General features: G+C 34.6%; 1 protein-coding gene across 1 annotated transcript; it reads left to right on the top strand.

Annotated features, from left to right (window-relative positions):
• Positions 1-3,913: 3,913 nt before the first annotated feature.
• LOC114819040 (alpha-mannosidase 2-like) lies at positions 3,914-9,188 on the top strand. Its single transcript, XM_029087281.1, has 3 exons — positions 3,914-4,063; positions 8,025-8,135; positions 9,036-9,188. The coding sequence occupies exons 1-3, from the start codon at positions 3,914-3,916 to the stop codon at positions 9,186-9,188; spliced, it is 414 nt and encodes a 137-aa protein (XP_028943114.1).
• The last annotated feature ends 5,189 nt before the right edge of the window (positions 9,189-14,377 follow it).

Below are 14,377 nucleotides of genomic sequence, written 5' to 3'. Positions count from 1 at the left end.
GGGCACAGTGCTGGCTCATGGTCATCCAATACCAACCCCTGAGGGATACCACTTGTCACTGGTTTCCACTCAGACATTGAGCTGATGACCACAACTCTTTGAGTGCAACTGTCCAGCCAGTTCCTTATCCATCAAGTGGTCCGTCCATCAAACCCACATGTTTCCAATTTAGAGATAAAGATGTCATGTGGGATAGTGTCAAATGCCTTGCACAATTCCAGGTGGATGACATCAGTTACTTTAGTATTGTCTTCACAGTGTTTGCAAAACCCTTTTTCCCTTGGTCTTCTGGCAGCTTTTGACACCTGCTGTACTCTCCATTCCCATTGCTATTACAAAGACTCACTGAATGACCGCACTTTCTTCTGTTAGTGTAGTCATCCAAAGCTGACTGTCATTCCATATGTGGGAATACAAAATTCAAGATAGACTCCTCCTAAGTCTCAGTGCAGCTTTTTAAAGTGGATACTGCTTAAGGGCAATGCTTATGCCTGTGATAAAACATCTAAACACAATGGGAACAAAAATGAGCCAATTTCAATGAGCTCTGGTTCTAGCATTTGCCAGAGTCCAGTCAAGACATTGTTTCTCTGCAATTCTCAGTTAACTATTTCCAGAGTCTAGGAATTGAGGAGCCACTCTTTATGGTTCTGTTATGGGTTATCTGAGAATTAATGATTTTCTCCCACCCACATTTTTCTTCAGATTTTCTAGTGTCTTTCCTTCCATCTTTCCTGGTTTCTCAGCTGCAGTATACATTACTGCATCTTTATATTAAAAACACTTTTTTTATTCACATGACTACTCTTAGCTTTAGAGAAGGCTTTGAAGGATTCAGTCCTAGAAGACTGACCTGCCTTGTGCTATTTTTTCCTATACAAGGCTGCAGATTCATCTGATATTTTTACTACGGGCAATTTTTTACTTTCATGTCAGCCAATATACAAACTTGCCACCCATTTTTTCCTGTACTTTTGTTCTCTGGGATTTGGGCAAGGTTTTGACCCATGGATGTCATGCCTGTGTTTATGTCCACAATATTTTTATGTGCATGGAACAGATGCTTTCAGAAAGATCTCATGTCTCTTCATCTCAGATGACCTTGGACGCATTTTCTCAGGAACGTATGTTTCTGAAATTATAAAGACAACTAAATGAGTTCTGTTTGTTTCCAGCAAGCACTGTACTTCCAGGCATAAAGATACACTCGTTAGTGCAATGAGTGCATTCTTCCCGGGCTCAAATCACTTTGCTCCCGATGTCTCTACCTTCTTCTCCAGCGGCACGGGACAGGGAATGGGGGTTGCTGTCATTTCACCTCTGCTTCTTTTCCCGGCGTGGAAGTCAAGGAACAAGATGTTCTAAAGCAAGCTTCCCATGGAGTCACCAACCAATTCGGGCTCAGCTCCCAGCTCCGGCATGGGGACACCCGCGGGCTGCAGACTTACCTCCCACTCTGGGGGTCCACTCCTGCTCTGGCATTGAGGGACTCTCGGGGTCTCCATATAGTCACACTTGCTCTCAGGCTCAACTTCTCTGCTCCAGCGTGGAGTCCTCCATGGCCTGCTTGTGGGTCTCTGCTCCATTGTTGAATCTCCATGGGCTGCAAGGGACTTCCTTGTCTTCTACTCCATGCTGCTGAACTGGGTGTCTCGAGGTTCTCTGTCCTCCCTCTCCTTCCTCCTGCCATGAAGCTCTGTCTGTCTGTCTGTCTGTCCTTTGTTTAGGCCAATGGTCGTCTTTTCTTTAGATTAACAGCCTCTCCTCCAGGTACCACACCTACTTCTTTTCAGGACAGTCCTTCCCCTCACAAATATGGATTGGCAGAGGCGTTTCTCTAGTCCTCATTGGCCCAGTCTGGGCTGGGGGAGGTCTGTGCCTTGGAGCCAGGGGAGCTTTTCGCTCTCACAAGGTGGCTCTTCCCTGACTACCAAAAAAAAAGCTACACACACACACATACAAACCCAACACAGCGTATGAAAATCTATCTCAAGTTACTGTGTTGCTGGACAGTAGTTTTTTCTTCTGCTCATTCTCAGGTAACATGGCTAGAATTAGGAACCAGTTGCAAGGGTTTTTGATGCATCTTTTGTTTTAAATATTATAATAGGACGAATGAATTATTTGACTGATTAATGTGTCATTTGTAAGATATTCTCAGAGACCTTTTTTAAGTTCTCAGATGCAAGCAATCAACTTATTTTATAGAAAAATATTATTGGATAATAGTAAGAAAACATAATGAAATGTTTTGACTGACTTTAGCACATCTATGGGAATAGAGTAAGTGATGTTCCTTTTGTGGGGAAACAATGAATTCTTCTTTGAAAGAACATGTAAATGCACATTTTCCCTGTGGGCAGAGTGTGCATGCAATCACTCGAACTGAAGACTTTTAGCTTTAATTGTACTTAGAGCAGACTTGCTTATACTCTAATAGGAAAAGAACAAAATCATGAGAAGGAAGTTTGCCAGTGATGCTGAACTATTCAAGGTAATTTAAAAAAAAAAAAAATCACAGCTAACTGAGGAATTGGGGCGCTCAAGGCAGGTTAAGCATGCACTAAAGTGGCAGATGAAATTCCATGTAAATAAATGTAGTGAGGTGCATGGAGGTGCAATCCTCTACAACTATCAACTGTTGCTATTTTTGGAAAGTAATTTGGGGGTCATAATAGATCTATAAAAATACTATCCTCAATACTTAATAGCTATGAAAGAGGCAAACAGTGTTAGTCGTTACTAAGAAGAGCAACAAGAATAAAACATAAATTATTAACTCGCATCAGTTCAGCTCTGGCATATTTTCAATCGCTTCACTGACAGATGTATTTAATGCTACTGTAGAGGTATAAATAAATATGCAGATGCGCCCCAAAACAGGAATTACTGTTATGGTCGTCCTTTATAAGCTGGTAAATAATCCTCCCCTTTGCTTTAAGTATCTCCCATATATTTTTTATTTCCATGTTTTCAGCCTATTATAAAATGCAAATTTAAGATATAAGTGCTTAAGATACTATGTTTTAACTAAACATTACGCAAAGTTTTCACTAGAAATCACCTGTTTAACTATAAACAAGGAGGGATTTATTTGATGAAATGTGCAATGAAAAATAAGAACAAAGTAAGTTTTCACCCATTTCTGCCTTGCTGTCACTGACACTCTAAAACAGAAATCATCTCAGGTTTGTAACACAGCTTGCTGCAGTCATGTAAAAGCACTGCAAATACAAAACTTGGGAAAGTACAAAACTTGTAAAATCTTGAGAGTCCCTTTGCTGGCATGACAGTGAAATAAAAGTGCTGAAAGAAATCTTTTGCATTGCAGACCAGGCCAGTGATGCTAGTGGCAATTTTTTCCAGCAAACAGTTTTAAGAAGTTAGATTTAAAAACAAAGAGGAGTGTAGGACACAAGTTAGACGGATCTGAAAAAAGTAGATAAGAAATACAAGACAGAAAATTTATGTAGGAAAGGAAGCCTGCGAAAGACTATCTGGCTATCAGTATTCAAGTAGATACTGAATAGATAGGAACAACTTGCTAAAGTAGAAACTAGTTTCTTTCTCTAAACTACATTGTTTATACATTCAAGGGATAACACAGAAAACTGAGAAATGTTGTAAAATGAATTGTTATCTAATGATAATTTTGGAAGATTTACTAATGATTTGTAAAAACAGGAAGCATAACTCCTACTAGAAGAAAATCAGTGGAAGATCAGAAGTTTCCAAAAGTAATTAAATGGACAGTCTATTAATTAATATTTTCTATTAAATTAGTGGAATCCTTTATAAAGGAAGTGGGTTTCAAAGTGTAGACATGATAATGTATTATCTTACAAATATTTTCTCTCGTATTTTGCAGAATGAAGAGAAGGCATCAGTCAGTTTTCCCTCACTTCTTAGTCACATGACTTCTTCTTTCTTAAATCATCCTGTAATTCCAATGACAACATATGCAGATTCAGGTGTCCCAGAGATACTAAATACTTTTTCTCCACTCATGTCATCCATGCCTTGTGACATGCATATAGTCAATCTGAGGACAATCCAATCAAAGGTAAGGTCAAGCCACTATTTTTATGAGCAAACATATGATACAGCTTATTAATATAGTCTAACCAAATACTTTATTTTAGGAAAGTAAATTGTGGGGAGTTTTTTTATATGATATGATAAAGTGCAGTGTGATGACTAGTTTTTGTTAATTCTGCAATTGTGCCTAACTAACATGAAATACAGAAATTGTTTTTTCACAATTTAATAATATGCATTGTGCATTATTCTGTCTCTGGAGGGGGCAGATTGAATGTATTCACAAAATTTAAGACCAGAAGAGTTCATATACTTTGGCCTCTCCTGTGTTAAGAAGGATTAAATTTAAGGTCATTAGACTTTGTTCTGAGTACAATAATTTGTGTTTTTAATAAAGCATACAGTTTTAAATCCAACTGATTCCATTTGGAAGACTTAAAGAAAATCTACCACTCCTTAACATCCATAAGAATAAATTGTTAAAATATTTTTAAGCTTAAATAGAAGGCCTATTTTAATTACTCTATTATCAACATGCAGTCCATGGTTCCTTTGAAACTGTGCTCTGGCATGTTTACGAAAAAAAAGAACCAGCATCAAAAAAACCCAAACAAAAAACCTGTTCTGTACTCGGTATTTTTTTTCCTTGTAAATGAACTTACACAATTGTTACCACCATATCTCAATTTTTTGTTTGATAAACTATAGAAGTAGAACTGTTTGTGCATCCTTCTTCCTCCAGTTCAGTTTTTCATCATTTTTTTAAATGTGGCTATATTGCCTTTATGCTGTATTGCAGTGTCACTCACCAGGGCTGTTACCATAGATTAATTCCCTTTTTAGTTCTGCCATACACTTAAAGAATTAGTTTACTTTCTCACACTTTCCCTTTTAGTAGTTAAATCTCATATGTACTCCTTTAGCTGTGACTGTTTCTTATTTTCAATTTCAAAGTGGAATAACTCTTGATTCTGCAGGTCTTATGCCTTTGAAGAGTTAGGAGGAAGCTTCATATTTAATTAAATCTTCATGTGAAGTGTATGTTCCACACTTCACTGTAAAATCTTTTCATTTACCTTTTCATATTACATCATTTATTTGTAATAAAGCTCCAGGTTTTAAGTTGTTTGACACAGATTTTACCTACTGTAAATAGACTAGGCCTCAAGATTTAAAAACTGAGTACATTTGTCCCTTTATACTAAATATAAATACAAATTTTTGTCACGTTGCTTTACATTTCAATGCATGTCTGTTAGCTTACAGTATTAGCTTAGTAAAAAAGTTTTAAAATGTTTTTCTTTCTCAAAATTTTTCTTTATCAAAATCAAAATTTTAGCAGCATTGCCCTGGGATACTGCTTACGAGAAAGCCTAGCAAAATTATTTTCCATCTGATATGAGAGCTGCTTTTTACTTCTCAGAGATCAAAATCAAATCAAACTTTGGCAGCTCTTCTGAGAAAAGCAATCAGAGATTTAATAGTACAGTAGTTAGGGAATTTTTGTCAGATAAAAATGCTGTGAAGTTTTACAAGATTTAGGATGTTGTTGTTCATTGAAAATTGAGAAATTTGTGGAAGGTTTTCATGCAATGAGCATGGTCATGTTTAGAAGGTGTGTTTGATGTAAATTAGGTTCGTCCTTGCTCAGACTTTCCTTAGGCTTGCATGCACTTAATCTAATTTACCTAGAGATGATATAAGAAGAGTTAAGTTAAAGTACATGCAGAGACTGTGGCAACTTAGTCTTACACCTGCTTTAATAGTAGGTTAGAACAGCTTAATTTATCATACATGGATGCTACGTGCATGATAAAGTCCTGTGAATTCTAAAACGTTGACTACATCATAAATGTTTATACTTACCAAAACTCTCTTCCTGAAGGTGTCATTAATTATTTATTAATTTTCTATTTTAAATCTTTTGAATCTTAATTAAGATAATATTTAATTTTAAAAACTTGAGAGATTAAATATTCATGCTATCATTTGAAATGCATAAATGTATTTGTTATGCAAATTAATACGAGGTAATTCTACTGTAATAGAGAAAGTGTTGATGCTCATTACTGGCTTGTCATTTTTAACATCAGTTTAACCCATAGGAAGTCAGGCTTCTGCAGTATAAATTTTATTATTTCATTAATCTGATGTTTAGACAGACAGTATTATTTTGTGTGTATAAAAACGTCTGCTTTTAAGTGCAACACTGTCTATCAGTGACAGTGAAAACCAAGTCAGATATTTCATAGTTGGAGATGGAGAATAATTTTGTCACATCATCATTATTACTTAATGTGGAAAGTGGTACTACTGTTGCAATAAGCAGGATAAGAACTTTTTCAGCCATCAATTATATTAAGTACTGTAAACTTGTTTGAATACGCTGACTGTAGATGCCATTCATTAATTAAAAATCGGATTTCAGGTGGTTATAAGCTAATGTTGTTCATGAAAATCTTCTCAAACTGAGTTTTATTCATGATTTATAAACTGTCCAAGTTTTTACCAGTCAAATGTTTTCCTGCGAAGTACCTCATTTCAATTCCAACTACTGTTGAGTAAATTTTCACTATTTTAAAAGAGGAACTTACTTAGAAAACACTAAATTTATCAGTTTACCATTTTTTATTATCTGAGTGGGTACTTCATACTCTGCATTTGTTGTACTGTGATGCTGTGTCATACTGGGTTTCTAAGAAGCTAGTTCAAGTTGTTCCAAGGAGAAGATTGGTTAGATTAAGGCCTCTCTCATTAAGGCCTCCCTCTTACACCTCCAAGAGCTAAGGCATCACGAATTACATAATGCTTGTCGGCCTAGGTTTCTCCAAAGCAACTGATACTCACTGATGTATGAGAAATTAACCTTACTCATGGCAGAGACTTTAGGACAGTACAGAAACAGGTAAACCAGAAATAAATTAGAAAAAAAATAGTCTGAAGAGCTGTCATGGCTGTGGATAGAGCCATCTTTTTTTATGACTTTGTAATAAGATGTAATAAGAAGAATATAAAACAACAACAAAAAAGAAGTAAAGGAATGCATCATAGAAAATAAATTACTAAGGTGAGTGTAGCAATACAGCAAACAGCTTGCAGCATGAAGAGCATCTTGTCATATGCCACTCGTGGTGTAAAGGTAGCTTGCATGCACATTCATCTATAATGTGAAAAATTTCTTCTCTGTTACTATTGCTGTACAAAAGTAGTTTTCTGTATCTTAGTGTAAAAGAAAAAAAATGAAGTTTTTGTGTAAATTGAAGTTTCCCAGACAGCTCTGGGCTATGACTTTGTTTTCTGAAGTATAAAATCTAAACAAGATTATAATTTCAGGTATTTATATGATATCCTTGCGACCATTTGTCTGAAGTTATTTTAATGATTTGGTCCAAACTAGGAAGATAAGATTGTGAGTTACTCTTGGGTTACTTTTTGATGCCAATTGAGGCTCAGGAGCACTGTATGTCTTATCTATAAATGTAAAATTTATGTAATATTTGGATTTTAGTGTGTGGTTTTGTGTACACCTTAAGCTGAGTTAGATTTTAGAGGTCAGCTTTGCAAAATGAAAACATTGATGGAACATAGTCACAATGAGCATTTAAAACTGTCTGTTGTAATTAGCATATGATTTCTAGTTTGATTTTGGTTTTGCCATATAATTTTTCTGGGAAGACAATACAACTATGATAGCTACACTTAAACTCGGAGTCTGTCCATGTGCATTTGTTGAGCTTTGAACTCCTTGATTAACAACATGCATTTATATTCCATAGTGCTTTATATGTCTGAATTCCTTTGCTGTTTAGTTCTTTCTGTATTTAGTCTTATAAACATTAAAAGAAACACAACTGCTCAGTCTAGGTTGAACATTATTTGGGCAAAAGTGGCTCTATCTCTGTAAGGTAATTATAATTTTATGAGGTCCTAAAATGTCTTTCTAGCTCTGCTACTTTCTGAGTAATTTCTGTTTTGTTTATTTGTAGGTAGATATTGAGCCATCTGACGAAGCTGCTCTGATTCTTCATAGAAAGGGGTTTGACTGTAGATTTTCTAACAGAGACATGGGTCTGCTCTGTGCCACTACTCAGGGAAAGGTATACTGATATTTTTTGGGTAGCTTACCTTACAAGTATTGCAGAAACTCGTCTTTATATAAGTCAAATTATAGGTGAAGTCTAGGTAGTTATTTTTCAGGAGTTATACTTTCAGGATAATACTTAAGTTTATATTTAAAGCTACTTTCCTTTTGATGAAGATTCGGATCTGCTGGTGTGTGGGAGTGACTATAATCATCAACAAGTAAACTTTTAAGTCAGTTTTAATTTCATTAACTTCCTTCAAATATTGTTTCCATCTAACATGGATCAATATTTCTCAAATAATTTTTTAGTAGTGTTTTAGAACTTTACTGAGTAAAAAGAGTCAAATTACATATTCTGAAGTATATCTCTTGAATTATGTCCTTTATCTACTCATGGTTGCTTACATGACCTGCACTATTGCAAATATCTGAGTGTTTTGCAGTTGCTATAGAATTGATGTGATACATAAAATTATGAAACATAAATTATACAATTTTGTTCTCAGGGTTGCAGATGGACTGGATGGTTTTGAATCTGTAGAAATTTTGTAATGAAATTTTGATATAGGTTTGGAGTTTTCTTTAAGCAGAAGAGTAAGTGTTGTTTTGTATAGAAACAAGAAGAGTTTTAATCTAAATATTTCTGATAAGTTTTTTAATATATTGATTTAACTTACTTCTTTGAAATTTGACGAGTGAACACTGCCTATAAAGAAATAATTTAGTGTATAGTATTTGAGACATGGTATTTAAAAATATTTATAATCTTCAGTGTGAGAATTGCTCTGCAATCTCTGTAAGAAGATGTATCATTTGGATCATTACTAGAGATTAGGTTCTAGTCAGTTTTAAGGTATTTACTGTATTTTCTAAATGTATTTATTTTCTTTTTTTTCTTTCCCCCCCCCCCCAGATAAAGGTGCATAAACTCTTTAACAAATTCAGAGTGGAAAGTCTTACACCCACATCTTTGTCTTTGATGCATTCACCTCCAGATGCCAGAAATATGAGTGAAATAAATATGAGTCCTATGGAGATAAATACATTCCGGATTCGGCTAAGATGAAATCTGGCTTTAATATTCAGACAGAGAAGAGGAATCTGCTATTATATCTCCTCTAAGTTTCACGTGCAATAAGAAGCACATTATTATTATTCCAGCTTCTGGATACTGTGAGAAAAACATGCATTCTATAATTTTTTTGACAAACACAGGGATAAGCCATGTTGCAAGCAACCTTTGGGGTTTTTTGTTGTTGTTGTTGTTTTTGTTTGGTTTGATTTGTTTTCATAAAATAGGAACATCGGTATAAGTTAATGCAACAAATGAAGAAATTTCTAGGGATGTTCACCTCTCAACAGATTAAATCTCAGGTTAAATGCTAACTAATGATCTTTCTGGTGTTTTAATTTCCATAAAGAGGGGATTGGATTTTAAACAGCCTGATCTTTGATGAATTTCTGTACAAATAATTCAGTGTGGAAAGTCCTGATGCAGCTTGGAAATTAAATTGAATAAAATGTTCTTGTGTAGTAGCTATTGTCCAAATATTTACAATCATTTATATAAATGACAATAATCTCAATTTACTCCACAATTAATTTCAATTTATTCAATAAAGGGGATTATTAATTGTGGTAAAATGAAAGCCTGCAGTACTTGTGATAAATGATGGTAGATTTTAATACTTCTGCCATTCACGTGATTCATGTAAATAGGAAAACATGAACGTACAAATACTTTTGCAATGGAAATGTTTAATAAAACTCCCATTTTGTTACTTGACACACTGGGATATGTGCAATTATTCCATTATCATGTATGATGAGAAATGTCCATATTATCATGAATACAAGATTTTTTATAAACTCATTTAGATACCAATGTTCTCTGAAATGAGTTTTCTATTTCAAGATTACCATATCGAGATAAATGTGCCTTATTTTTTGATACGTCTTGTTACAATTTTGGTGTCTATGTTAATGTTTTTTGGGGGGAAGGTAGCTTATATAATACTTAAGCTGTGTATCTCCTATTTGACAATGCTGGCCACCTTCTGATCTATGTCCTTCTGCACCACATTTGTGCTATCTTATTCTGAACTTTTTGACTATTTGAATGTATTAAAATGATGTCATAATATTAAATTTTTTAAAAAATACTGTAAAATTGAAATTCAGCTGCTTTCAAGAGAATTGGAACTTGATGCAGAGAGTTGATAATAAGCAAGACATAGTTTGGAAACCCATCAAAACGTGAGCTTTCATGTCACAGACTGTGGTGACCTGTTAATTCAGAATCATGTGCCTATATTTTAAACATTTTTCAGACTTGCAACCTCACTTACATTGCCAGTGTTCACATTACTGAAGAATGGAGTCTTAGTTTTTGCTTTGTTTTCATGTATTAAGTAATACATATTTAGTGCTGAAGCCATTCAAGTGTGAAAAATATTTCCCTAAGTAGAGCTGCTGTTTACAGTTAGTATATATAAACATGCACTTCTGTATGATCCCATTTCCGTGTCTTCATTTATTCTGATAACTTTCTTCTATCTCTTGCTTATGCTTTGCTTTACCATATACCATTGTCTTTCATACTAATGCATGAAAAGCCATAATTGGTAAAAAGGTGTACTATTGTCTATCTCTAATATTGTCTACTGTATTTAATTTCATCATTGTTCCACAGTGTATCAAATTATATCATGTAGCTACGGGCTATCTTAAAAGAAAATGAAAGTGAAACTTCGATTTCATGCATTGTCACAGGTTGGGTTCCTGTTGAGATTGTGTAGATTTCCCAACTCAATTCAATCTACCGTGTGTTTTCTAATTAATGGAATACTTAGTAGGATCTGGTGCAAGTTATATCAAGAATATAAGAACCACTAACCACAAAGGGAAGAATGAAATGGATCCAGTAAATGGATGTTTTCATGCAATAAACATGTACTGTAACTTTTCTTAGCTCTAGTATTTGAAGATACTGTTTTTTGTTGGAACTCAAAGCTTGGTAGACTTGCTTGCAGAAATTTCTCATTAATTTTGTTGCATCTTGAGAATTAAAATGCTTCAGAGACTTTTATGTGTTCTGTGCAAGAGAGCTTTCAAAATACTATTTCAGTTTTGTTAGGCAGAAAAGTAAAATTTTAATGCAATAAAGTTTTAAAGTATTTTGTCTGTTGGAATTACTTCCAAAAGATGTTTCATATAGCATTTGATCTTTTCTTCTGTCATCAGCTGTACAATCATGCTTCCTGAATCTTCCTTAACCAGCAGATTTAATCTTTGCTCCTTTATTTTGCGTTTTTTGTGTAACAACAGAGCAGCCTTCAATTTGGAATCCATTCCTGAAATCCTTAACTAAATCAGAATTCCACTCAAAGTCTGATAATAAATTTTACTTCAGTTGGTTCAGAATGTAGCTGCCAGTGGGTTTGGTTGGGGTTTTTTCCCAACAACTCTTAATGAATTCTTACACTGTATTTTTTTATATTGGATATTTCAGTTAAGTCCTTTGGTTTTTTCTGTGTGTTGCCCATCCTTTTTTTTTTTTTTTTTTTTTTTTTTTTTATAGCTGCTGGGTTTATAACTACTGGTTAAGAGAACCAAGCATCCTTACCTTGCAGTATGGTTTTAAAGACAATGCTGTGTAAGAAGTGGTTTAAAACCTTGTAATTACTTTCCATACCAGAGTTGTACCTGTACTAATTTTTTTTTTTTTTACATTCCTTTATCTTAAATGTCTTTGGTTTACTTGCTCATATTGTCTGAAACAAACTGATTTCAACTGAAGGTTTTTGATATTTTCTGTTGGAAGGTTTTATATCTTATGGGGATATGTAAAATCAGATCTCTAATAAAAGATAATGTTATTGTGAGATGTCATCAGTGTCATTAATGCCTTAGCTATAGCTAATTTATTTATTTTTTTTTTTAAAGAGAAAAAACAAGCATGCCTGTGATAGTTTCATTGGGCTAGCCATTGGTTAGCAGCCAACAGAGCCATTCACCCACTTCCCCCTCACCCCCAGGAGATAGGGGAGGGGACTGGGAGGCAAGGGTGAGGAGACTCCTTAGGTTGAGATAAGAACAGTTTAATAATAGAAATAAAAGAAAATTTATACTAATATTAAAATAGTAGTGATAATGATAAGTAACAAAATATGGAAATGAGTGATACCCAGTGCAACTGCTCACTATCCACTGACCGAGCCCGGCCTGTTCCCAGATAACGATCCTGGAGGAGCAACAATCCTGAACCGAAACCGAATCCCAGAAGAACGAGAGCCCAAGCGAAAGCCAGAGAGGGGCAAAAGAGGAAGAGCCCCTCACTGATATACTGGACATAACGTGATATGATATGGAATATCCCATTGGCATATCTAACTGTCAATTTAGCTTATTAATTTAAATATTCCTCAACCCCATAGATCTTGTGGTTTTAGACTGACAGAACACAAAGTCCTTCACTTCCAGCAACAAAAATGCAAACACTGGTGTGTTATCAGTGTCTCTCTCATAACAAGTCCCAGGCTGAAAGCAAAATGCAGCACTATTCCAGCTACTAAAAAGAAACCCAGCTCTGTTCCAGCTAAAAACCTGGACAATGCCTTCTTTGAGAAGGTTGATATATCAGTAGCTTTTGGGAATGAGAATTATCTGTAGTGAGGTTAACTCCTGATGAAAGATGCAATATATTTCGCAGTTGAGAAACAGAAGAAGATAGATGGTAACTTGAGAGTTGTAAACATGTGTTATTGCACAGTGTGGGAAGGGAATAGGTAGCTCTTTTTTCAGGAGAAAACTTGCACTGATTTAGCAAAAAATAGAAGAAGATGTAAAATCCTAGAATTTTTTTTTTACTTGGTTTAATCTCATTTCTCTTTTAAGCATTTGAAAGTAATGGAGTGGAAACTATTCTTGTAAATTAAATTAGCAAACATACCATTAGAAAATAAAGTCAAAATAACAGTTCAACTGTATTTAAACTGAACACTTTAAAGAAAATAATACAGTACTAACATAATATATTGTAATTATATGACAAGTTGAACTGGCATAGATGCTTTACAGGTTTGCTTCCGAAAAAGCTGATGGAGTTTGATCACAATGAGTTGCAAATAGTATAAGCTTCAGTCAGTGTCTGAAGCAATTTGATGTTGGACTGGATAGTCTTAGCTATAAACATAAAAGCTATAAACAACAAAAACATATACATGCAGTATGTAAATCCCAATAATTTTAAAGCTGATGTTTCAAGATAAAAAATAAAAATATATGACATCTAAATGTGGCAGGCCACAATGGATGTGGGTCTACTTTCAAGCACTCCTTCATCTTTTTAAAGTTTTAAAGTCTTCCTACTCTAGAATCCATTAATATCAGTATGACCATCTGAAAAGAACATTTTCCACTAATTCCAGTTACCAATAAAGTCTTATTTTATTTTTTTGAAATTAGATTAACTAATTTGATATATACCTGTCCATCGCATTTTAAAATAACTTGATCAGTGGTTTATGTTTTAAAGGGATTATGTGTAGGTATCTTAGTATAGTGTTTTAACATGTGATTATGTGTTTTATATGACTTTGGGATAGCAGCAATTTAAAGTTAAAATAGCAGCAATGTATGGTTTTATTAACACTATTGTATTAAATAGTGCTAGATAATATGATTTTCCTTACTAAACTGACAGATTCAGTAGTTTCTAATCATACACACACAGAGGTATAGACATGGATATGAATATTGAGACATATGCTGATATAGGTATAGTGTTTGTGTATATATATATATATATGTACACATATATATATGTGTGTGTGTGTGTGTGTATATATATATATATAAATAAAGGTATACCTGTTAAACATTCCCCTTGAGTTCAGTGAAATACTAACTTAAAATGTCTCAGCATTTCTTAACAGGTGAGGGTTGAACCTCAAGGAGTGGAGGGTTTCAGCCCAGGTCCCATTGTTGGTCTTCAGGGATGGTCCTCTGAGTTGCACAAACTTAAGAGTTCCCAAGCTCTGAGAGGTGTCCCACTCAGAGGGAGATGCTGGATGCAGACCACTGCAGTCCAGGAGACCTTAAAGGGCCTCTCTTGGGACTGTTGTTTATACGGTTGGAAGATGATTGACTTCAGACATCAGTAAATTTCCATCTTGGTCGTCACCGAGCTTGGTAGTTACTGGAATTTTCAATTTTCCAGTAATGCTGGTACCAATCTATCCAAGTTACAGTTAG

The sequence above is a fragment of the Antrostomus carolinensis genome, unplaced genomic scaffold (genome assembly GCF_000700745.2).
Source record: "Antrostomus carolinensis isolate BGI_N321 unplaced genomic scaffold, ASM70074v2 scaffold7131, whole genome shotgun sequence".
In the NCBI taxonomy this organism is placed as follows: domain Eukaryota; kingdom Metazoa; phylum Chordata; class Aves; order Caprimulgiformes; family Caprimulgidae; genus Antrostomus; species Antrostomus carolinensis.
The sequence above is the reverse complement of the archived record's forward strand: the minus strand, read 5'-3'. Positions and strand labels throughout refer to the sequence as shown.

Excerpts from the sequence above, each read along its gene's own strand:
- LOC114819040 (XM_029087281.1), top strand. The coding sequence starts at position 3,914 with ATGACTTCTTCTTTCTTAAATCATCCTGTAATTCCAATGACAACATAT. Across the intron at positions 4,064-8,024 it reads TGAGGACAATCCAATCAAAG|GTAGATATTGAGCCATCTGA; the intron begins GTAAGGTCAAGC and ends GTTTATTTGTAG. Across the intron at positions 8,136-9,035 it reads GTGCCACTACTCAGGGAAAG|ATAAAGGTGCATAAACTCTT; the intron begins GTATACTGATAT and ends CCCCCCCCCCAG.